The sequence below is a fragment of the Berkeleyomyces rouxiae genome, assembly GCF_048999995.1.
Source record: "Berkeleyomyces rouxiae strain 22BRR77 chromosome Unknown BrBRR77_ptg000001l, whole genome shotgun sequence".
NCBI classification, from domain to species: Eukaryota; Fungi; Ascomycota; class Sordariomycetes; order Microascales; family Ceratocystidaceae; genus Berkeleyomyces; species Berkeleyomyces rouxiae.
In genome coordinates, this window is record NW_027396491.1 from 4,588,931 (window position 1) to 4,612,431 (window position 23,501).

The 23,501-nt window shown below is 56.4% G+C and overlaps 10 protein-coding genes across 10 annotated transcripts; 5 read left to right on the forward strand and 5 right to left on the reverse strand.

The window, feature by feature from the left end:
- Positions 1 to 1,470: 1,470 nt before the first annotated feature.
- On the forward strand, positions 1,471 to 2,111 carry BROUX77_001285 (uncharacterized protein; the record flags this gene model as incomplete). The annotated part of the gene is made up of 3 exons (XM_073745697.1): positions 1,471 to 1,569; positions 1,638 to 1,766; positions 1,830 to 2,111. The coding sequence occupies 3 exons, from the start codon at positions 1,471 to 1,473 to the stop codon at positions 2,109 to 2,111; spliced, it is 510 nt and encodes a 169-aa protein (XP_073609520.1).
- A 294-nt stretch (positions 2,112 to 2,405) lies between these two features.
- On the reverse strand, positions 2,406 to 3,717 carry BROUX77_001286 (uncharacterized protein; the record flags this gene model as incomplete). The annotated part of the gene is made up of 2 exons (XM_073745698.1): positions 2,406 to 3,121; positions 3,291 to 3,717. The coding sequence occupies 2 exons, from the start codon at positions 3,715 to 3,717 to the stop codon at positions 2,406 to 2,408; spliced, it is 1,143 nt and encodes a 380-aa protein (XP_073609521.1).
- Positions 3,718 to 4,947: 1,230 nt separating this feature from the next.
- On the forward strand, positions 4,948 to 8,205 carry BROUX77_001287 (uncharacterized protein; the record flags this gene model as incomplete). Its single annotated transcript, XM_073745699.1, has 5 exons — positions 4,948 to 5,026; positions 5,112 to 5,257; positions 5,424 to 5,450; positions 5,509 to 5,544; positions 5,614 to 8,205. The coding sequence occupies 5 exons, from the start codon at positions 4,948 to 4,950 to the stop codon at positions 8,203 to 8,205; spliced, it is 2,880 nt and encodes a 959-aa protein (XP_073609522.1).
- A 415-nt stretch (positions 8,206 to 8,620) lies between these two features.
- On the reverse strand, positions 8,621 to 10,308 carry BROUX77_001288 (uncharacterized protein; the record flags this gene model as incomplete). Its single annotated transcript, XM_073745700.1, has 3 exons — positions 8,621 to 8,830; positions 8,903 to 9,870; positions 9,939 to 10,308. The coding sequence occupies 3 exons, from the start codon at positions 10,306 to 10,308 to the stop codon at positions 8,621 to 8,623; spliced, it is 1,548 nt and encodes a 515-aa protein (XP_073609523.1).
- A 480-nt stretch (positions 10,309 to 10,788) lies between these two features.
- On the forward strand, positions 10,789 to 12,138 carry BROUX77_001289 (uncharacterized protein; the record flags this gene model as incomplete). The annotated part of the gene is made up of 1 exon (XM_073745701.1): positions 10,789 to 12,138. One exon carries the CDS (start codon positions 10,789 to 10,791, stop codon positions 12,136 to 12,138), a length of 1,350 nt encoding a protein of 449 aa, XP_073609524.1.
- Positions 12,139 to 12,541: 403 nt separating this feature from the next.
- On the reverse strand, positions 12,542 to 13,775 carry BROUX77_001290 (uncharacterized protein; the record flags this gene model as incomplete). Its single annotated transcript, XM_073745703.1, has 3 exons — positions 12,542 to 12,550; positions 12,640 to 13,440; positions 13,629 to 13,775. The coding sequence occupies 3 exons, from the start codon at positions 13,773 to 13,775 to the stop codon at positions 12,542 to 12,544; spliced, it is 957 nt and encodes a 318-aa protein (XP_073609525.1).
- Positions 13,776 to 14,658: 883 nt separating this feature from the next.
- BROUX77_001291 (uncharacterized protein) lies at positions 14,659 to 17,861 on the forward strand (the record flags this gene model as incomplete). Its single annotated transcript, XM_073745704.1, has 2 exons — positions 14,659 to 14,823; positions 14,892 to 17,861. The coding sequence occupies 2 exons, from the start codon at positions 14,659 to 14,661 to the stop codon at positions 17,859 to 17,861; spliced, it is 3,135 nt and encodes a 1,044-aa protein (XP_073609526.1).
- A 647-nt stretch (positions 17,862 to 18,508) lies between these two features.
- On the forward strand, positions 18,509 to 20,029 carry BROUX77_001292 (uncharacterized protein; the record flags this gene model as incomplete). The annotated part of the gene is made up of 1 exon (XM_073745705.1): positions 18,509 to 20,029. The coding sequence occupies one exon, from the start codon at positions 18,509 to 18,511 to the stop codon at positions 20,027 to 20,029; it is 1,521 nt and encodes a 506-aa protein (XP_073609527.1).
- A 192-nt stretch (positions 20,030 to 20,221) lies between these two features.
- On the reverse strand, positions 20,222 to 21,731 carry BROUX77_001293 (uncharacterized protein; the record flags this gene model as incomplete). The annotated part of the gene is made up of 2 exons (XM_073745706.1): positions 20,222 to 21,209; positions 21,289 to 21,731. The coding sequence occupies 2 exons, from the start codon at positions 21,729 to 21,731 to the stop codon at positions 20,222 to 20,224; spliced, it is 1,431 nt and encodes a 476-aa protein (XP_073609528.1).
- A 1,038-nt stretch (positions 21,732 to 22,769) lies between these two features.
- BROUX77_001294 (uncharacterized protein) lies at positions 22,770 to 23,169 on the reverse strand (the record flags this gene model as incomplete). The annotated part of the gene is made up of 2 exons (XM_073745707.1): positions 22,770 to 22,930; positions 23,004 to 23,169. The coding sequence occupies 2 exons, from the start codon at positions 23,167 to 23,169 to the stop codon at positions 22,770 to 22,772; spliced, it is 327 nt and encodes a 108-aa protein (XP_073609529.1).
- Between the last annotated feature and the right edge of the window lie 332 nt (positions 23,170 to 23,501).

Consider the following 23,501-nt stretch of genomic DNA (forward strand, 5'->3'; position numbering starts at 1 on the left):
TGTTTTTTTAACTTGTTGTTGCTCTTGTCCAGTTCACATTCGGTTTTTACTACGTTCTCCTGGGCTGCGCGGCCTTGTCATAAGCAGAGAATCACCGCCGAGACAGTGGCGCGGGTACGAACGAACGGCTACGCGAACGAACGACTTGATTGCTGGCAACTAACCCTCCGTCCGGGCTTGGGTCTGGTCAACGAAGCCTGAGAGTGTATCCTGGCGATACTTTGCCGGTGAGTGCGGGTCTACCTCCCATGACAAGAGAACAGGATGAGCCTCTGTTTCTCCTTTACTCTCGGTCTTTCTCCCTCCCTTTCTCTCTCTCTCTCATCACGGCTGCCCGTGCTCCGCGTTCTTTTTTTGGCGGCAAGTTGCTTGCTTGTCCAATTCCTATCGCGCTTGGGCGTTGTCTATCCCCCATTTTGCCTGGCTGGCTTACATATTTGCAAGTCTGCATTGCTGTGCGTGCGTTGGCGCCTGGGGCCTCTACAGGTCTTTTTTTTTTTTTTTTTTCATTCACAGGAGAAAAAAAAAGAAAAAAACACCATCGCAGGAATTGGACCATCCGGCGGCCAATTCAATTTGATTCCACTGTTGGTTTGGTGTTTTCGCTTTGTTTGTGGTCCTGCGCTTGTCCCTGAGGCTCAAACCCCCGTCCGCCAGGCCCTGACTGGCCATTCCCCTCCCCCAAGACACTTGTCAAGCGCGTTTGTGCTCGCTTTATGTTCCCCTTTCTCTGCCCATTGACGCATAATCTTTTCCCTCTCCCCCCGTCGCATCTTGCGCTCGGCGTCTCTCAAAGTGAAGTGAAGTGAAGTGAAATTCACCATCGCACAAACTGCCACAGCAGGCAGCTGCTTGCTTCCCTTGTCGCACCTTCCTCTTGTCCCGTCCCCTTCTGCAATTACCGCATCCAGCAGGGTCGTTTCCCCCATCCCCTGTCTCTCCTTCCTTCCTGTTTTCCTCGCTCGCTCCTTCTCCCCTTGTTGTCGTCGTATTCATCGTGCCGTCGCCAATCGCGAGTGTTTATTCGCTACTTATTGGGAGAATCGTCACATACAGCCGCATTCTCTGCGATGCCAACTGACAATCCAAGCAGTGCAATATCTCGATTGAGTTCCTCGGCGCCATCGCTGCTAATTCGGGCTTCTTCTTTTTCTTCGTCTTTATTATTTCTTTTCCGTGCTGCTGCTCCCGCATTCTCGATTCTCGCCTATCGGTTGTTCTCTAATCTCTGAGCCCTCCATTCCTGTCTTTGTTGTGGTGCGCCGAGCTATAATAGAAGCCTCTGTTGGCTGCCAAGTAAACAAAGACACAATCGCTATAAACGCTGGTGCATCTCTTTGCTGTGGGCATCTTTGAATCTATTCAACCACCACCACCCAGACTGAGCATCTCTCCTCCCAGCTCTGCACCAGCTGCCGCAAACCAGACCCACCGTCGACTCGCCCTTCCACCACTACATCCCTCTCCGCCATGATCTCCCTTTTCACCAGAGCAGACAATGACGACGAGCTGCCCTCGGGCTGGATTATTGACAGAGACGGAGTAGCGCGTCCGTTTTGGTACTCCTACGTAAGTCTTCACCACCAAGACATAGCAACCCTCCGCACTGTTCCACCTACTGACATGGCCCTCAACAGACCGGCTACATCGTCAAGTGGTCCATCTTTCTAGGCATTCTTACTCTCATCAGCATCTATCTTCTTGTCGGCCACATCCACGCCCGCCAACGGCTCAAGCAGGGCAAGCTTCCCCTGCGCTACCATCGCGTAAGTCCTCTACGCATCCCGGCCCCGGCATCACTCTGGACCTTCCGCTGACATCGCACACAGTTTATGGTCAGCAGAGCAGCCATGGCAAAGATTGACCCCAGCTACGCCGATCCTATGCCGACATATCAGCCCTACACCCAGCCGCCGCCCGCGTATTACGTCGTCATGCAGCCTATGGCGCCGCCACCCCCGACGTACCACCCGGCCGACGCCAAGAACGAGACCTCGGCCGGCTATGCGCCGCCACCGGCCGGCGCATCTTCTTCAACCCAGTCACAACAAACGTCGGGAATAACCACCGACTATGCCCCGCCAGCTGGGCCGCCTCCTACAGGCCGCTGAAAGGAATGATATGGTGCGCAAGGATCAATTTACTGCAGGCTAGTGTAAAACAAAATATTGTCATTAATCGTTTCTACGGGTCGCGGTTGGCACTAATACTACAACCACAACACATCTTTTATTCAGCAAGTGATTCAAGTATGGTGAAATCTCGCACGCAGAGACATGGGTACGTATATTTCTGTCTTGTTGATAGGAGGCCAACGTACTATGGTACAGTACATGTATCCAAGTAAGATCTGCAAGCACATCAAGGGGTCGGGATTCAACAACAAACTTCAAGGCTTGGCTACTTCAGTCAATGTCCATGTCCACATCCATGTCCATTGCATCAGGCGCATACATCTGCTGCGCTTGCTGACTTTGCTGGCTGGAAAATGACGACGAAAACGAGGGGGTATCAAAGGAAGAGGCGGTACAGGGGGTAGGGAGGGACAACTGAGACAGGCCCGAGGCTGCAGAGGCCGCAGGCGGTGGCGCTGAGGCAGCGATGGCAGCAGCAGCTTCCGCCCCGAGTTTTTGTCGGTCGCGGATACGCTGGCGCGCCTCGACAACGGCTCTGCGCACACTATCATCGGCCTCGGGCACTGTCAAGGCCGCGGGCTCGCGATACAGCACGAGCTGCATCCCGGCCAATTCGCCCTCGGGCGACGGCCTGACGACAGGCGGGATCGGGAGCGGCATGCGGTTGGCGAGCAGGTGCTTCTTTAGGTCCGGCAGCATGATGAGGCGGCCGTCTTCGGGCTCACTTTCGGACGAGGACAGTTCGTCGTCGATGTTGTAAATGTACACTTTGTGGCGCGAGTCGTCGAGCTGCATCATCTGGTTTGGGTCGTTGTGCGCGGGTGGCCGGCGCCGCGAAGAGTGCGAATTGCGGCGGTGGTCGTGGCGGCTGGTGGTGGGGGACGGCGGGTTGGCGCCGGCGCACATGGTAAGGTCGGGCCTTCCGGGGCAGGAAATTGGAGACGAGGGAGCTTCTACTGGGATGTAAAGCTTGGCGCCATTGTGTTCTTTTTTCAGACAGCAGCCGAAAGAAAGAGAGAGGCAGGACCTGTCAATAATCTGGTTCAAGGTCGTCCGTGTCCATGGCGCTGTCGGCAGACTCAGAGCCGGACTCGGATACAGAGTACAGGATGTATGAGGAGCGGCGGCGGCGGGGAGCAAGGACCACAGACGTACCAAGATTCAGGAGACTGAGGCGCTTGGAGAGTCGCTCGTTGCCAGGAGCATCCTGCGACTCTGCCTTGCGCTTGCGCTTTTTGTGCCCGGTCGCGGGAGCGGGCGCGGGCGCTGTGACAAAGGAGGAGTCGGCGGCAGCCGCTCCAGGAGAAGAGATGGGCGGGATCCCCGGGCCCTGGTGCGCAATATACGCCTGCGAATGGGAGTCCAGATATTGCTGCTGGGCCTGGGCTTGGGCCTGGGCCGGGCCTGGCTGCGGGTTCCCAACGTGCGTCTGCGCTTTTGACATGTGCATTTGCATGTGCTGCATGTGCTGGAGCTGAAGCAGTTGCAGGTGATTGGGGCTGTGGATGTGGTATCCGGATTCTGGCACGGGGGATGTAGCTGTAGACTGGTGGAGCTGGGGATAAGCAGACATTGAAGCCATGGTTTGGATGGGATGGGCGACAGACGGCGGTGCACGTGCAAAAAGACTCGTCAAGGGTTAGGGGTGGCAGAGCGGCTGTGAAGGCCCGGAGACTGGAGATGATAGGCGAGATCGAAGCCGGAGAAGAACACGGAACACTAGATGCAAACGCAGACACAAACCGCATATTTAAAAAAGCCAGGGCGGGCGTGCCTTTTTGTATGGAGCTCTGGCCACTTTGACACTCTGGCTGCAGGTGGAAGTGCATCGAATCCGCTGGTGGACTCCAAGGCGTGTGATGGAAGCCGCTGGAATGTTGGGATCCTTGGGGGATTCTAGTTTGCCGCAGGAGGAGCTACACAAGCTCTGTATGTACAATATGCACGTGCTAGGATACAGTGCCTGTAGCGCTAGTCAGTCTACGTCCTCGCTGCTGTAAGCTCCAGAAAGATGGAGAACCAGACAGAAGCTTCGTGATCCGAACGTACGGCTGAACTGCGGCTAATCCCCGCAGCAGCCGGGGGCTCTTCCGGCGTAAGCGAACAATGGGCTGCCCGCCCTGGAGACCCAGGGTCTCGCCGCCGCCGTCCTGCTGATGGCCGTCCTGCTGTTAGTGGCTGACTTCCTTTTTGCCATTGTATTGTCACTGGCCTCAATCTGGACAGCCTACTTGATAACAGTAGCACTGATTCCTTATCGTCACCGTCACCGTCACCACCCTGTAACTGACACCAGATACCCTGTTGATCTCGCTGATTCACCTGTCTCAGCTCCTTTCCCCTCTGTGGACCCTTCTGTAGTTCACCAACTATCCAGTAACTGCCACCACTTTTCAGTGCTTATCTACTACCGTCTCTCGCACTAACCCGAACCCTGAAAATTCTGAGCTGCTCCGTTTCATCGTCTTTATCTTTGGCTTGTCTACAGCCAAGCTTTTCTTCCCCCACCATCACCGTTTGCCCGTTCACCAGCACCTCTCTTTTGCGCTGCACTCCTCCGTCTTGGTTTTCTCCCATTCTCTTTCTCTACTCCAACCACAACGGCTCCTCGTTTCCGACCTCCACCATTCCTCGTATACTGCCCTCCCGTTTCCCGGCTTTAATTGCCTTCCGCCCATCGACGCCCACGGCTCTTGTTGCTCGCCCGTCGACGCTTTCTCGACATTGCCTGCTGCGCTTCGCCAGAGCACCTGGTCGATCTAGTCCTTCGCTCTCACTCTCGCGATACTTTTCGTCGTCGTCTTTTCTTGCCATGGCCGAGGTTCAGTGGCCTGGCGCCAAGGTGCGCGAGACCTTCTTCAAGTATTTTGAGGAGCGCGGTCACACCATTGGTAAAATAGTCCTGTTGCTGCAAACAAGACGGTTCCTTGATGGATTATATCAAGCACCTGTGCTTACTCGTTCATCGCGTTGTAGTCCCCTCCTCATCTGTTGTGCCTCATGATGACCCCACTCTACTCTTTACGAATGCCGGTATGAACCAGTTCAAGCCCATTTTCCTGGGCACTGTCAACAAGGGAAGCGAACTGGCCAGCCTGAAGCGTGCTGCAGACTCTCAAAAGGTATGTCCGTGGCTTTATCACCAATTCTATACTGGGCGCGGGGTACTGGTGCTTGTGATAAAGCAGGCACCGCAAAAAAATCTACCCCGCGATGCGTCATACAAGCTTAGCCCTTTTTGACCAGGATTTGTTTACATTGCGACCAATACTGACAGCCCCAATTTAGTGTATCCGTGCTGGCGGCAAGCACAACGTAAGTTCCAAGCCGTTTTCTACCTCAACGCCGAACCGATTTATTGACTTTTGTTCAGGATCTGGACGATGTCGGCAAGGACAGCTATCACCACGTGAGTCACCTCCCCTTGTTTCACAAGTTTGTGCAACCACCAAGCTAACAACACACAACTCCAACCTAGACCTTCTTTGAGATGCTGGGCAACTGGTCGTTTGGCGACTACTTCAAAAAGGAGGCCATCCATATGTCATGGGAGCTTCTGACCAAGGTTTTTGGCCTAGACCCTAGCCGCCTGTACGTGACATACTTCGAGGGTAACGCCGAGTTCAACCTGGAGCCTGATCTGGAGGCCAAGCAACTCTGGCTGGACGTTGGCGTCCCCGAGGACCACATTCTTCCTGGAAACATGAAGGACAACTTTTGGGAGATGGGTGACCAGGGCCCTTGCGGTCCCTGCAGTGAAGTGCACTACGACAAGGTCGGTGGCCGCAATGCTGCCAGCCTGGTCAACATGGATGACCCCATGGTTGTCGAGGTTTGGAACAACGTGTTTATGCAATATGATCGCCAGAAGGACAAGTCCCTGAAGCCGCTCCCTGCTAAGCACATTGACACTGGTATGGGCTTCGAGCGCCTGGTTTCTGCTTTGCAAAACACCATTTCCAACTACGCCACCGACATTTTCACCCCCCTCTTTGACCAAATTCAAAAGATTACCAACGCGCGCCCTTACACCGACAAGTATGGCAAGGATGACGTTGATGGTATCGACACTGCTTACCGTGTCATTGCCGACCATATCCGTCTGCTCTCCTTCTCCATTACTGATGGTGCCGTTCCCAACAATGATGGCCGTGGATACGTTGTTCGTCGTGTGTTGCGTCGCGGTGTCCGCTACGCTCGCAAGTACTTCAACGCCGAGATTGGCTCGTTCTTCTCCCAGGTCCTGCCTGCTCTGGTTGAGCAGATGGGCCACCAGTTCCCCGAGCTGGTCAAGAAGCAGGCTGACATCAAGGAGATTCTTGACGAAGAAGAGGTTGCCTTTGCCCGCACTCTCGACCGTGGCGAGATTCAATTCGAAAAGTTCGCCAATGACGCTATCAAAAAGGGCGAAAAGAAGCTTTCTGGCGAGGTTGTTTGGAGATTGTATGACACCTACGGCTTCCCTCTGGATCTGACTAAGCTGATGGCCGAGGAGCGGAACCTGGACATTGATGAAGCTGAGGTTGAGGTTGCCCGTGAAAAGGCCCGTGAGGCCAGCAAGGTCGTCAAGGAGTCTACTCAGGTCTTCAGCAAGTTGGACGTCCACCAGATTGCCGAGCTCGACACGCTCAAGCTTCCTCGCACTGACGATGAGCCCAAATATCTCCCCCCCGATGTCGTGGCTAAGAGCAAAGTCACTGCCAAGATTCAGCTCATCTACGACGGTAAGACCTTTGCCAAGTCTACCAAGGATATTCCCTCGGGCACTGCTCTGGGCCTACTGCTTGACAGAACCAACTTCTATGCCGAGGCCGGTGGCCAGGTTGCCGACTCTGGTCTAATCGTCATTGACGGCGTTGCAACATTCAAGGTTCTGGATGTTCAGAGCTTTGGTGGCTACATCCTGCACAACGGTTACCTTGAGGAGGGTGTTCTGTCTACTGACGATGAAGTCATCTGCGAGTACGACGAGCTGCGCCGCGCATCGATCCGTAATAATCACACTGGCACCCACGTGCTGAACTACGCTCTGCGTGAGGTCCTCGGCGACGAGATTAACCAGAAGGGCTCGCTGGTCGATGAGGACAAGCTGCGTTTCGACTTTTCCAACAAGGCTGGTGTCAGTGTTGCTGATCTGACCAAGATCGAGGATATGTCTAAGCAGTACATCAAGGATGACAAGGTTGTTTACTACAAGGACGTTAGTCTTGAGGCTGCCCGTGAAATTGAGGGTCTGCGTGCCGTCTTTGGCGAAACTTACCCCAACCCTGTGCGCGTGGTTTCCATCGGCGCCTCAGTTGATGACCTGCTCGCTGACCCGAAAAACCCCGAGTGGCGGAAGCTGAGTATTGAGTTTTGCGGTGGTACCCACGTCACCTCTACCGGTCTGATCAAGGACCTGGTGGTTGTCGAGGAGTCTGGTATCGCCAAGGGTATCCGTCGTATCATCGCCTACACCGGCGAGACTGCCCGCCAGGTGCAGGCAGCTGCTGCCGAGTTCAGCAAGCGTATGGATGCGTTAGAAAAGATGTCGTTCAGTCCCGAAAAGGAGGTGGAGGCTAAGAACACGGGCGTTGCTCTGAGCACGCTGACTATCTCGGCTGTGACCAAGGATGCGCTGCGCAAGCGGTTCGAGAAGATCACCAAGGAAATCACCGACCAGCAGAAGAAGCGCCAAAAGGTCGAGGCCAAGGCTGCCTTGGAGGCTGTCCAGGCGCACTTTAGCAAGGACCAGGACGCCAAGTTCTTTGTCGGCCGCCTGCCCATCTCGGCCAACATCAAGGCCATCAGCGAGGTCATCAACTACTACAAGTCCAAGGACAAGGAGCGGTCTGTGTACATAATCGCTGGCAGCGAGGCGTCGGGCGTCGCCCACGGCGTGTTTGTCGGCTCGCATCTGGCTGGCAAGGGCGTGACAGCCGAGGCATGGGCTACGACCGTCAGCGAGGTCATTGGCGGCAAGTCGGGCGGCAAGGAGCCGTCGCGCCAGGGAATGGGCACCAAGCCTGAGAGCATTGACGAGGGTGTCGCAACGGCTACCAAGTGGCTGGAGGAGAAGCTGAAGCTGTAGAGAGTGTGATGCGGAGGAGGTGGAGAGGCGGAGCGCAGGCGAACGCAGTGTAGTCTGTAGCCGCTGTGGTGGTGCTTGGGCTGTTTTATTTTTTTTTTTCGCTGCCTGCGCCTCCCTGCCGCTCTTGTGTGCGTGCTCTGTCTAGGGAGTGGGTTGCGATGAGTTGTTCCTGGATCCTTTCGGTACATTGTCTTCGGGTTAGGTTGATACGGGAGTTGCAAGTTTCTTTAATATTTTATGAACTGGTAAATATAGACATGAATCTCTCTCACGGCAATGATTTTTTGTCCCTCGTGATTCTGTGGTCAGTGGTGTGTGTTGGGTAGCTGCTGTAGGTCTTTTTTTTTTTTTCTTTTTTTTTCTTTTTTTTTCCTTCATTCCTTCTCCTTCATCCAGGAGAAGAGGGTTTTCGTGACTATAGAGTCACCATGAAGCTGGCATTCTGGTAATAGTCCAGCATCGGGTTCTCGCCGGACCGCGTCTCGGTATCTTCAATGTACGCCCAACGCCGCATAAAGTCCTCATGCGTGCTGACGCGCGTGAACTTTCCCGTCATGGAGCGGTACATGGACTCCATGACCTGGAAGTCTGTGGGGAACAAAATATCAAAGTACCCCTGGTGGACCTACATGGGGAGACAACTGGTTAGCATGGACATTGGAAGTAGACCGAGAAACAAGGACGAGACACGACTTACAAGCGGCGTGGTCACGGGCACCATCATGCGCTCAAAGCGCGTCTGCACAACCGGCGCGTTCAAGCCGCGCACCGCATCCGGCAGCGAATGAAAGTCGGAGGCGACAAGCCGGTGGCGCGGAAAGTACTTTTCCAGGATCTCGAAGAACTCCATCAGCCGCGTGGGCACGTATTCCGGGTCGGAGAGGTTGGGCCGCAGCGGCAGGTAGCTCTGCAGGTGGCGCACGAGGCGGCTGCGGGCATAGGGGCGCGGGTAGGCGCCGGCGGTGGCCGACTGGCGGACGCGGAAGAAGCGCGCGACGAGCGGGTCGAGCACGGGCGAGTAGAACTCGTAAAAGTCGCCGTCGCCGTCGACCAGGACGACGGCCTGCAGCGGCTGCTCCGTCTCGTCGTTGTAGCGCACGGCGTCGTGCGCAAAGTTGTCCCACACCTCCATGGCCAGGAAGAAGCACGGCGACGACACCGGCTCGGTCCACTCAAAGATGCTGCGGTTGACAATGTCGACGTGCGCTGCGTGTGGGCTGCCGGCCAGAGCGTGCGCCTGTAGCGCTGCGAGCTGCGGCGAGATCTCGATGATGCGGTACTGCGTGCGCTGGTAGACGTCGGGGTCGGCCGCATGGATGTAGTCGAGAATGTTGCGCATGAGCGTGCCGTTGCCGGCGCCCATTTCGTAGATGACTAGGTCGTGGTAGGGGTAGCTGGATAGGCGGTAGTTGGACACGAGGTAGCGTGCAATGGCCTCGCCGTAGTGCGGGCGGAAGAGCTCGGTCGGCGTGTGCCACAGCTGGCGTGTAGGGTTGGGCGTGCCGGCGGCGGCGTCGAGCGCGTCTTCAAACTCGACGTAGCGCCGGGCCAGGTCCGAGTAGAACTCGAGGTTGTCGCGCATCTTGTGGAAGGCAAAAGGCTTGCCGGGCGTGAAGATGACAGCTTCCTTGGAGAAGTAGCCGTACGACGGGTTGTACAGGCTGTCTGCAGCACAGGGCGAGGTTAGCGTGGCGACCAGCAGAAGACAAGCAAAGAGGAAAGGGCTGTCGTACCGTGGATAAAGTCACGCATCAGCATCTTGACCTTGCGCGGGCGCGTCTTGCGATTGCGCAGATCGTCGGCCGTCACCATAGCATATGTATCAAACTCATCAGCCCGGTCGTGCGGAAAGATGTCGGTCCGCTGCTGCCACCTGCTCTCGCTCTTGGACATGCCATCGCGCGCCGCATCGTTGCCGCCGGGCCGGTGCACGGCGTAGCCCCGGCGCTGCTGCTGCTGGTAGTTCAGGCCGGGAATGGCGGCCGACGGAGCAGCGGCCGACAGACGGCTCAGAGCCGGCCGCACGCAGCGGCCCGTTGCCAGCTGGCAGGCCGGGCGGCGGAGCAGCTCGCGGAGCAGCCGGGCCATCAGAGGAGAATCCATTACTGCAGATTGGGGAGTGGAGGATAGACCGCCACTCGCGTTCAGCGACGGGGTACTAGGCCACTCTGGGTTGTGCCGGGGCGACTGGCGTGGTTGTGGCTGGAGGTAGCGGGCAGAGCCGAGGCGAGCTTTGTGAGCTCAGTGCTACCAGCCATGCAGCTACCGAGCATTAATTTCTGGGGCTAAGCGGGGCTGCTAGTACATTGGCGGGGGTATCGCTATATGCCATAGTATCTTCCAAACGGGGCAGCCGAAAAATCATTCTGGTGTGACAGCTGTAAGCGGCTGCTCCACTCTCTCTCCTCCACACAAGTGTGACGCCCCGACAAATCGTCATGATGGATTGCATCATTCTGCAGCCTACAGTGCGCTGAGCGAAGAAAGACGGCCTGTCTTCTTTTTTTTCTTCTTTTTTTTCTTCTTTTTTTACCAGTGGCGGGCTCATAACCACCGTTTGTGTCCATCTCCCCAGGAGCCACCATGTCTGCCCACCAAAACGCAGCCTATGGCTCGCTGGCCATGACATGTGCCTTTGTCGCCGGCATTATACTGACATTGAGCTTCAGGGATTTGTATCCAGAGCTCGAGTGTTTTCTCCGCGGCGAGTCCTCTAAATCCGCGTCGTCACGTCGGGGCAGCTGGTTCTTTGGCGGCCCGGTGGCTCTTGAAGACCGAGAGAATGGAACTACACCTGGAAACTCCAAGACCACGCCCCGCAACGACTCACAGACGGAGGGCGTCCGTGTTCTCCCCGGCATCGTAAAGGGCATTGAAGGCTGCATTGGCAACACGCCGCTCATGCGCATCAAGTCGCTCTCCAAAGCGACGGGGCGCGAAATCCTTGCCAAGGTTGAGTTCCTCAACGGCGCCGGCAACACGCCCAAAGACCGCGTTGCCCTCAGCATGATCTGCGCTGCCGAAGCCAAGGGGCTGCTGCGCCCGGGCCACCGCGACGTCATCTTTGAGGGCACCGTTGGCAGCACCGGCATCTCGCTAGCCACCATTGCGCGGGCGCGCGGCTACCGCGCCCACATCTTTATGCCCGACGACATTGCATGCGAAAAGTCGGACCTGCTGGAGCGCCTGGGCGCAACGGTCGAGCGCGTTCCCGTGCAGCCCATCACGTCGCCCCAGCACTACGTCAACCTCGCACGCTCGCGCGCCGCGGCGCTGACGGCGTCGACAGACGACGACGCTCTTGGCTTCTTTGCCGATCAGTTTGAGACACAGGCCAACTACGCGGCCCACCTAGGCACGACGGGTCCCGAGATCCTCGCGCAAACAGCTGGTCGGCTCGACGCCTTCGTCGCGGGCGCTGGCACTGGTGGCACACTGGCTGGCATCGCGCAATTCCTCAAGCTCAACGCCCGGCTAGACAAGCTCAAGATTGTACTGGCCGATCCGCAGGGCAGCGGGCTGTACAACAAGGTGCTGCACGGGGTCATGTACTCGCCGACCGAGAAGGAGGGCACGCGGCGTCGCACGCAGGTCGACTCGATTGTCGAGGGCATCGGCATCAACCGCATCACGGCCAACTTTGAGAGCGGCCGCGACCTGATTGACGATGCGGTGCGTGTGTCGGACGAGCAGGCGTGCAAGATGGCTCGCTGGCTGGTCGAGCATGACGGCGTCTTTGCCGGCAGCAGCACGGCGGTTAACTGCACGGCAGCCATTGTTGCGGCCATGAAGCTGCCCGAGGGTAGCCGCGTGGTCACGATCATCTGCGACCCAGGAAACCGGCATCTGAGCAAGTTCTGGCGTATTATTAGCGAAATGGAGCCTGCGGACCCCGATGCGGATTTATTCACTGCGGTCGGCATAAACAGGTGAAGAGTTGCACCATTGGTTTGGCACATGGGAATACGGCCCGCGTACTTTATGAGGACAAGCACGTGGAAAGGGAAAAGGGAAAAAAGAGTATATCATAGAATTGTAAACTAAGCACCATCTTCCTATTCTCCCAGAAGAGTGGGATCCTAATGTTTACCGGCCAAACCAAACTCCAGAAACAAAACAAAACAAAAAGAAATGATATGTGTACTCTCGGCAACAAAATGAAGGTAGCAGCCAGTACGCCAAGGACTGGAAGTAGGCCAAGAAAAAAGTCAAGAGGGTGGGCAAGAAAAAGAGGGTTGCAGGAAAAGGAAGAAGAGGGCAGGGGAGTATTGAGACAAGAGGGAGGATGAAAGGCGGGGAAGAGAAGGGACGGAGTGGGCATTGAAGCCGACCTGGCTTACGAGAACTACAACCGGCAGTTAGTACATGTGCACATCGCCACAGCCGTGGCGGCGGCAGAAGCCTCGGGTTCGGGTTCGGGTTTGGGTGTCTTACCTTCCAGCGATGTCCGCAGGCCATACACTCGCAGAACGTTGTCATGGGTTCATCAGCAGCACGTGTCTGGGCCTGACTATAGCTCGTCTTGCGCTCGCCGCACTTGCTGCACTTCCAGGCATCGCTGACCGACTTCTCGGCCATGGGCGCCTGGGCGCGCTTCATGTTCTCCTCCTCCAGCTTGCGCTCCATGTCGCGCAGCGAGGCGCTCTTCATGTCCTCGTGCGTCATGGTCGCAAGGTCCTTAGGGGAAATAACACCCGACATGACGTTGCGGCCCAGCTCGAGGTTGGACTTGTTCTTGAGGTTTTGGAAGAGCGAGCGGACGCGGCTCTTGTAGGCGGGCGACTCGCCATCGTGCGTGTCGAACACGGCCTTTTCCAGCTGGCCAGCCATTTCAGTGACGCGCGCCACCGACTCCTTGGAGCGATACGACAGACCGTTGTAGAGCAGGCCAATACAGCGGTTGCGCACCTCAGACTGAGTCAGATTGATGGACGCCTTATCGGTGTCAAAGCGGCGCGTCTCGGTGTCGCCCTTGAACGGCTGGTGGATGGATGTGGCGGCGGCGGACTTGGCCGACGCGCTGGATTTGGCTGCGGCGGCGGTACTGGGCGTGCCGGTGGCCGACGAGGCGGATGAGCCGGCTGACGCTGCGGCCTTGCTACGTACTTCGGCCTTTTTCGACTTGCTGCCGCTGACGAGGGACTTCCACTTGGCGACGGTCTCGCTAGCGGCGGAGGCAATCTCTCGGTTGGGGTTGCCGCGGAGCTTGGCGATAAACACTCCGGCGCGGGTGGTCTGGGCGGGGGCAGGAAAAGGCTTTGTCAGCAGACGTAATGGCGCGTGAGGGGGCGATGATGCATGCATGGCGCGCGAGTTGGGAGGGAATCAAAGGGCAGCTACGCAGTCCCGTTACATGTGACATGATGCGCTGGGACTCGGACGGCCCGTCGGCTACACAAGCATGCCGGGCAGCAGCTACTTACACGGAGCATGTCTTCGGTCGGGCGCTCCTTGGCCAGCTTTTCTATGACGGTGATGATTGTGGCCGGAGGCTCCTTTTCCTGCAGCGCCTTCTGCAGGCTCTTCATCAGCTGCTCCAACTCACGCAGCTCCATCGGCTTGGACGCCATTTTGTGTGTGTTTGTGAGAGGGTCGGCCGGGGCGGCGATGGCGGTGTCGCGGGGCGATGAGAAATCGTATATTCAAAAGAAGAGACGAACGACAAGAAAAAAAAATTGCGACAAGAAACAAACAACTACAGCAAGCTCTGGTGTTGGAGTTGGTCGCAAGGCGCAAAGCTGTCCAGGAACAACAAGGTAAAAAAAAAACAAGGCAAGGATGAAGATTTGACGGGAATGGAATGCCTCGAGAAATTTGCGAGCATTCGTTGGACCCTAACCCTAGTGGCTGCCAGCCCCACAGCTCCAAGGTCGAGCTTGGCCGGTCTGAGCTCAGCTGCCGACGATGGCCAGCGTGGGCACACGACACCAACAGTGCGCTGAAGCTGTTTTCTTCTCGGCCAATTCACTTCTCGCCGCTCCTTTTGGTGGCCGCACTCTGTTCTGTTCACGCCCACGAGCTCCTCGATTTCTTCCTATTTTCCTGACTCCTTTCGTCCCTCCACCGCCTTTGTCCGCCTTCCTTCCCATCCCAAATTCTGCCCCGCCATTTCACAAGACAAACTAAAGGGCTCCGTCAAGCTTCGATTTTTATTTTGTTCTAATTTCTGCCTCTATTTTTTGTCTCGACTCCGTGGTCCGTTTCTCCTCCAAAAAGGCTCCTGTGCGGCCTTTCGACTGTCTACGGACTCCATACTCTGAGACTGCTCCAACTACTTCTTGCTACTCTCCACCACAGCTTCCATCGCCACTCTAAACCCCGGGCCTCTTGCTGTCCTCCAGCCTCATCCCGCTAGCCGCCCGCCAGCGGTTCCTCTTGACCTACGTTATCCATCCCTGGCCGGCCCGTGACGTCATTCCCCGCCGATAGCTCTTACATGAAGCTGCACTCATCATGAGCTTTGCTATTGAAGTCCCTGGAAGCGCAAACCCGCTAACAGCCTTCGAGCTGTGCCGCGTCCTGGAGGCCGCTACGTCCAACGACCACTCCCAGCGCCAGGCAGCTGGACAGCAGCTCACTACTTGGGAGTCCCAACCCGGCTTCTATTCCGGTCTGCAGGTATGCTGTGTACCTCGTGAGCTGACACGGCTGTTTGACCTGGTGCTAACCTGAACCCCTGCTTGTAGGCGGTATTTCTTGACAAGTCTGTTCCTCACGGTATTCGCCTTCTGGCCATCATCCAGTTTAAGAATGGCATCGACAAGTACTGGAGGCTCGCCAGTCACGTAAAATACGGCATTTCTGCCGAGGAAAAGACCCTAATACGATCAAAACTACTTGAAGGAACCATCAACGAAGAAGATCGTGCCATGGTCCTGCAAAGCTCCTTGGCTGTGGCCAAAATCGTGCGGATCGACCAGTCCAAGGACTGGCCCGAAGCTATTCCGTCTCTTACTAAGATGATACGCACCTTGTGTAGTGCTGGTGCTGGTGCCGCCACAAAACTGCATAGTGCCCTAACTATGTTGATGCGCATTATCAAAGAACTGGCCACCGCTCGTTTGCGTAAGTCGCAGACCTCGCTGCAGGCCATGAGCCCTGAGATTGTCTACCTGTGTTGTGAGATCTACACCGAAAACAAGAACATGTGGACCGGCTTTCTCCTCAGCGGTCAGGGCGATACGACTGTCATGGAACTTGCCATGATGAATAGCTTGGTATCCCTGCGTACCCTGCGCTATCTCATCACCTTTGGCTATGAGGACCCGTATTCCGACACTACGGTTCAGCAGTTTTGGCAAATTTCGCAATCCGACTTTGGCCAATTCTTCAACTTCATCGCCGGGGAATCATCGATTCCTGCTCAATATCAAGAAGCCGTGGGCAAACATTTGCTGCAGTTCACCAAGCTTCATCTCGACACTTCAGAGTTGCACCCCGCAAGTTTTGTCAAGCTTCCTTCTTCTATTCCTCTAGTGCGTGCGTACTGGGACTTGGTTGCTAAATTTGCGTCAGTCTTTGACCAGTCCGAAGGGATCCGCCATTCGGGAGGTTCGGACAAGACATCCTCTAAATCCAAGGAAGAGGGACCGTTACTCGAGCGTCTTGCCCTCAAGGGCCTTTTGTTGCTCAGAAGCTGTATACGGATTGCATTCCAGCCCGTGCAAACTTTCAAGTACCGCAGCGAACAGACCAAGGCTGAGCAACACAAGGCCATGGAGATTGTCAAGGAGCAACTCATAACTCCAGAGTTTGTGCTCGAAATTGTCAATACTTTGATCTCGCGTCTGTTCATCTTCCGAAAGTCCGACTTGGAGTCATGGGAGGAAGACCCCGAGGAGTGGGAAAGCCGCGAACAGAGCGAGGGCAATGCCTACGAGTGGGAAGTCCGGCCATGTGCCGAGAAGCTCTTCCTGGACCTGCTGTTGCGATTCAAGGATATGCTGATCCCTCCTCTGCTGCAGTACTTTCAAACGGCCACCAGCCCTGACGCCGACATTGCCACTAAGGAGTCAGTTTACACGGCTCTAGGAATCGCGGCCCAGTCGCTCACAGAAACCTTCAACTTTGATGAATTTGTGACTAAAAACCTGGCCGCTGATTCTCAGATCCAGAACCCTCTGGCCCGCATCTTGCGTCGTCGCATTGGTATTCTGCTGAGACAGTTTACACCACTTAATATCGCTCCCACCACCAAACCCGTCATGTATCAAATTCTGCGCAACTTTATGAATCCCAATGATCCCAGCAATGATGTTGTAGTGCAGTTGACGGCCGGTAGAGAACTAAGATTTGTGCTGGATGATATCGACTTCCAACCTGAGCCATTCTTGCCCATGACACCGGATGTTCTCAGTGCTCTGGTATCCCTTACTCGAAATGCCGAGGTAGACGAGACCAAGTTGGCGATTCTAGAGACCATCCGACTTTTGGTAACGCGCATGGAAAGCCATGTGTCGCAGTTTGCGGATTTTTTGATGACCGCTCTGCCAGAGATTTGGACCAGTGCTGGGCCAGAAGAGTACATGGTGAAGCAGTCCATTATTGCTATTTTCACAGCCCTGGTCATGAGCCTGGGACCCGCGAGCCAAAAGTACCACGAGGTCATTATCCCGTTGCTGTCAGAAGCGGCGCGCCAGGGCTCAGACCTGCATGTCCACCTCATCGACGAGGCGCTGGAGCTGTGGAACTCAATTCTACAGCAGAGCAAGCCACCGCTATCTTCCGAGCTTGTCAATCTGTTGGAGTCGCTCCTACCGTTGATTGAATATGACTCCGAGACAGCTACTAACGCGCTATTGGGTGTCGAATCCTATATTCTGTTTGCGCCAGAGGCTGTTCTTGAAGATCGCTTCCGTAAGCCAACGCTGCTTGTCCTATTGAAGCGAATCGATTGCAGAGTGCGGGAAAGAGCCCGTACAGCCATCCTGATCATGCAGTACATGATCCGCGCAGCTGCGGAGCTGGGGGGTTCGGATGGCGTACAGATTATTCTACAGGACATGGTGGAGCTACATGTCATGCACAAGATTCTTGAAAGCATTCATGAGGCTTGGCAGGCGAGACAGACTACCGGTCCTAACAGAAAGGTCAGTCGCATCTCAGGCATGGAGGAGTCGGATTACTTTACTGTCCTGGCTCGGCTACTCTACGCTGACCCCAACCTGTTTGTGACAATGCTTACGTCCTTTGGAAAGCTGGAAGAAGTGTGTCAGTGGCTTTTTGAGGAGTGGTTTTCTGTGCGCGACGGCATGGACCGTCCTGAGACGCAGAAGCTCTACGCGTTAGCTCTTACCCGGCTGCTCGAGCTCCCCCAGCCCGTACAGGGCCTTGTTCTGAGCAAACTACAGGACTACTTTGTCTTTTGGTGCGAGATTATCTCCGAGTTGCGCGACGGCTCGGTCGTGACTACCGACTGTCTCGTCTGGGCAGAGTTTGAGACGTCCGAGTGGGACACGCCGAAATCTGTGCGCGAAAAGGAAGTCCAGCTGCGCGACCCGGTGCATAGCGTCCGCATCTGCGAGTACATCACGAGTCATTTGCAGGGCCTGATGCAGGCTGTTGGCGGCGAGGCGGTCTTCCAGGCTGAGTACGTGGTAAATGTCGACAGGGACGTGATGGATAAGTTTGCCTCGTTGGTCTCGTCGGCACAGTAGAACAGTGGTGACGACAGGATCAGAGCAGACGGACTTTTGGGCAGAGATGCCAGATGGCTCTAAAACATAGATACAGGTATTTAAAAAAACTATTTTATAGTCCCCTAGACGGTCGGTGACGATTCTTCTTCAAACATCGTGACCTTGTCTCATTGACATTTGGGATCACGTCGTACAAGGAAGCTGCCTCTGTGTACGCAGACTTTCGACCCTTGCCCCTGGGCCCAGAACCCGTGGCCCGTCCCTTTCACAGGCTCTAGCCTCGGCTTGAAACGCCACAGTGCCTCGGCGCCCCAACAAAACCAAAATACAGTGCAGGGCGTCCGCTGTAAATGAGCCAAGGCGCTGGAGCTCAGTGCAGCTTGGCCCAGGCGTTATTTTTGCTTGTCCTGTTGTCCAACCAAAACTGAACCATCTCTAAACAAACATCGCGACCTGTCCATGTCCATTCGAATCAATTAATGTCTGCTCTACTAATCCATCGTCAATTTACTTGCTTTTCTAATTAATAGCCCACGCCGCTATACCACGCTTTAGCTATAATCGGCCCATCTCTCGCTTCTCGACTACAACTGCCCCCTCCTCCCTCCCCTCGAGCCCACCCACTCCATCCCGACTCCATCGCCGAACTCACAGCATCAACCTCGATGGCGCCATCGCCAGATAAGCCCAGCCACACGGTGCCGGTCACTCCCGCATTGAAACTCAACTTTGTCCAAGCGCAAGAACGCATCGCCGCCCGCCGCTCCGCGCGCGAAGCGACCCACCGCGCCTCCGTCGCCGCTGCCGCGCATCAGCACAGCGGCCTCCGCCGCCGACTGCCTGGCCCGCTACAACGACTGGCGGGGCTCTACGACACGCTAGTCACCCCCGATTCTGAAGGCACGCCAGTGCCAGGCGCTGCGGCCAGTCGCCCGCACTTTCGCGTCGGCCAGGTTGATGCCGAGCTGCTGGACGACGAGCTAGTCGACCTATTGCGCGGGCAGGTCGGCGAGGCACTCAAGTACGTGGGAGGCGGACACCTCAAGGACGACTACAGCTCGGAAATCGGCCTGTTGCTGCGCGCGGCGCTGTTCAAGCTGACTATCTGGGACCACGACGCGAGCTACGGCGCGGCGCTGCAGAATCTGCGGTATACTGATGCTCGTGGATACAAGGAGGGGGGCGTGCTGGTGCCGCCATCACGCTGGCAAAAGACAGTCTACGGCGCCGTCAGTGTGTTTGGCGCGTATGGATGGGGTCGCTGGGAGCGGTGGCTGCTTGCGCAGGACGACGGATTCAATGATCCCGCGCCTGTTGTGCAACGGCTCACCACGCTGACCAACTGCGTCGGTGCGCTGCACTCAGCAGCAGCGTTTGCTTCCTTTTGCGCTTTTCTTGTGCATGGCCGGTACCGCACACTCCTAGACCGTGTCCTGAAGATGCGGCTGGCATCGCCCAGCAGCCAGGTCAGCAGGGAGGTGTCATTCGAGTACCAGAACCGGCAACTAGTATGGCATGCCTTCACCGAGTTTCTGCTGTTTGTCCTGCCGCTTATTGGCGTAAGTCGGTGGAAACGCTGGCTGGCCCGGCTGTGGCGGCGGACAAAGCAAGTCCTCCGGACGCGCGGCACAGCCAGCGAGCGCGAAGACACAAAAAAGACCGGCGAGCTGGCGTTCCTGCCGGACCGCACGTGCGCCATCTGCTACCACGAGCAAAACGCCGGAGCATCCGAAGCCGAGGTCCTCGCGTCGTCGGCGGCCGGGGGCGTTGTCGGGTCTGCCGGCACCGACATTACCAACGCGTACGAGGCGGTGCCGTGCGGCTGCGTGTATTGCTTTGTGTGTCTTGCAACCCAGATTGATCGAGAAGAAGGCGAGGGCTGGCCATGTCTGCGCTGCGGCGAGCTGGTCAAGGAGTGCAAGCCGTGGAACGGCGATGTGCTCGAGCCGGCGCGCACGGCAACCAAGACGGTGACGTTCCGCGATGATCCGAGGGAGTATTCGGAGAGAGACGGCGAGAGTGACAGGGCGCTGCCTGCGTTGGCTGTGGTGCCGCCAGTGGCTCTGGAAGATGAGGGTGGTGCAGAGGCGCTGCCAGCGAGATATGGGGATGATCAGGATGACGAGGGGGTCATGGTTGAGGATGAGGAGGACGAGGGCCTGGTTGAAGAGCTGGGCTCGGAGTGAGTCGGCTCGCTGGTGGAGTTTACGTTTGGTTTTATTTTCGCATATTTCGGTGGGAGAAAGCACATATTCATAGCCAGTTATACCCGAGTCGCAAGCACATGGAACAAGAGAAGAAATATTTTTGCTGACACTGTTTCGTTCTTTTATTTCTACAAACTACACACTTTACAACTTCCACGTCGCCACCCACGCCTAGTCAATGTTGTAGGTGATAGTCTTGGTCCGCACCCACTCGTCAAGGCCCACTGAGGCATTGAACCGGCCAAAGCCACTGCTCTTGCAGCCGCCATGCGGCAGCGCGCTCTCGTCATGCACCGACATGGCGTTGATATGTACGGCGCCGGCGTCGATGCCGCGCGCAAACCGCAGGCCGCGGCGCAGATCGGCCGTAAACACTGCCGAGCTCAGGCCGTACTCGGTGTCGTTGGCGATGCGGATGGCTTCTTCCTCAGTATGTACGCTAATCAACGACACCGACGGACCAAACGACTCGGTGTGGTAGATCTCCATGTCGCGCGTGACGTCGGCCAGGACAACAGGCCGCATGCGTGTGGCACTCGCGTCGTCGGCGGCGTCAGCGCTGCCAGCCAGCACCTTGGCGCCCTTGGCCACGGCGTCGGCCACGAGCCCCCTGTTCTTGGCTACGCCGGCGGCCGTGGCGAGGATTGGGGCCTCGTCGGCAGAGGGGAAGAACTTGTCGACACATGCCGCGAGCTTTGTCTCAAAGACTTGGCGCACGTCGGTGTGCACCAGGATGCGCTCGGTGCACATGCAGATCTGGCCGGCATTGGCAAAGGCGCCGAGAGCGCACTGGGCGGCAGCTACGTCGAGGTCCGCGTCATTCCAGACAATCGCGGGGGCCTTGCCGCCGAGCTCAAGGAGCACGGGCTTGAGGTTCTCGCCAGCCAGGCGGGCAATGACGCGGCCGACGGCAGTGCTGCCGGTGAAGTTGATCTTTCGGACCGCAGGGTGGGCAATGATGGAGGTGGTTACAGAGGAGGCGTTTGTTTGTGTGGCAGCGATAAAGTTGAGCACGCCGGCGGGAACTCCCGCTTGGAGGAAGCATGAGACAACTGCCCAGTGTGTGCGCGGGGAAATTTCCGAGCCCTTGAAGACAACGGTATTACCCGCAGCCATAGGGAAGGCAATGGCACGAGTGCCGAGGATGACAGGCGCGTTCCTGGAAATCTTGTAAGACACTCAAGAGACAAGACAAGGGTGAATTGCGTATGAAAGCACTTAGAGAAGGAAATACGTACCATGGTGCAATGGCTAGAACCACACCCAACGGCATCTTCAATACCATACCACCAACGTCGGCTGACTGTGTCCCGGGTATCGAGCCCTCGATGGTAGCGATTCGGCCGGCAAGGTCCTTGACGATGTCGATTGCAATGTTCATGTTCAGCTGTGCCCACGAAGCCGCCGCGCCTATTTCTTCCTTCATGTAGCTGGCGATTTCGTCCCGGCGACTGTCCATGATAGCCGCGGCCTTGAGAAAGATGTCTCGACGTTGACCGGCCGTTGTCCGCTTCCACGACTCAAAGGCAGCCTCGGCAGACGCCACGGCGGAGAGGGCATCGGAGACAGAGGCGGAGCTACATCTGTGCACCGTTTGCGCAGTGATGGGCGAGACGACGGGGAAGGCGGTGGGAGCAACGGTCTCGGCGCCGTTGATAACGAACGGAACGGTGTGGTCCATGGTTGCACGAAGAAATCTGGTGGTCGAGGTCAAAATGGACAAGACTCGGGTGAAAATGGCGAAATAGGGAGACAGTGAAGACAGGCACGAGTTCAGGAGACCTCGTCACAGGCAGTACTCCTGAAAAGTGGGAGGGAGCTTCCCTGCTCTTAAAGGAGCCTTTCACACTCCGGCTCCTGTCGGCAGGGTTTGGGTTTGACTCCATGTTATAAATAAGATCCGTGGCGACATCTTAATCCCAACGATGCCAGGATGCACAGACTCGTATGGAGTTTACTGAATGGGGATTTGGGTTTGGGGGGAGGGGCTTTGACTGTGATCCAGAGACGTGCAAGATACTGGAGCCGTATTCCCGAACCAGTAGATGTACAGGCAAGGCAAGGTACGGTTCAATATATCAACAAACCACCCGTTGCAATGCACTGGCTCTCGAAGGGACAACAGCCCATCAGATCAACGCGGATGGCTTTCCCGCGCCTGTGTTTGCCTGTCAGACTCTATATTTACCCCTTAGCTCTGGCCCTTTCTCCGCTTTACTGCAGTAGACAGATGTGAGCCCGCGGGATTTACAGGGCCAGACCCTGCTTAGCGAAAGGGGCATTCTTTCGAAGCACTATAATTCGACCTCAACAAAGCTTTACCATTAGGTCTGCGGGTTGACGGTCCTTGACAGCCAGCCAATCAGCCCACGGCCGGCCATGAGGCTTTTATAGGATGTCCAAGCTTGGGTGCAACACAGCGTTACCCTCGGGCTGGATCTTGAGCGAGATGTGACCAGCTTCGGAGGCCTTGTCCGGCCGTCTCTGATTTTTGCCTGGCTGTCAACATCAACAATAGCGGGTGGCGCCCCTCGATTGTCAAACGCAGATTTGCACCAAGGCATGACATGACATGATGCGGGGAGATCACACGACGGCGCGGGTTGTCTTAAACCTTGGATGCTCTGCTACAAGCCCGACTGACAGTGCTGTCTGTCCCAGTGTTTTGTCGACTCAGAATCGAGGAGATGGGCCGCTCTTGAGTAGCCTACTCCGATGTTCACAAAGAACCCTCAGTGCCTCCGGTAATGACATCGTCCGAGTCGCTGTCTCCCAGCCTTTTGTCTTTGGCTTTTTGAGCCACACGCCACTTTTCCTCCAGAATCGACGGATCAAGAAATGGCTGTGCTGTCCTGACCAGATCAACATTTGTGCTGATTGCTAGGACGAGTCAAGCCCACATGTTAGCTTCATCGTGATCGTTTTCCTCCACACCACAGTAGGACCAACTTACTCGTGCTCTGGGCAGCCCGCCGGCTTCCTGGGATCACGAACTTGATTTCACTGCGGTCAGCGGGCATAAGCGTGTGTGATTGGCCATTGCGACCACGCTTGGCGGCTTCTGGGGGCAGCAGGATGATGGCCTGTTTCTTTGTGGGTTGGGGGCTAGACGAAGACATGTTTAGGATTTGTGCAATGCTGGCAGAAGCAGCAAAAGTTTGCGAATGGATGCCCGATGCTTGTCAGTGAAGTCCGAGTGCGCCGGCCAGTCTCTTTTGTTCTCGTGATGCTTTTCCCACGATATAAAGTGGCTTGCGCCACAATAGCCCATCTCGAAGCCTTGATCGCGGGGCTGTGCCATCGTGCTCTTTTCCTATCAGTTTTCCGGCGCCACGCCACACAAAAGCGCCACAGAGTCCCCAAAAATGACCCCAAAAGTGTGCGCCACACTATGGATGCACTAGCCCGGAGCTTTAGTCAATATCCCTGTCCTCATTCTATAAAGTGGGCC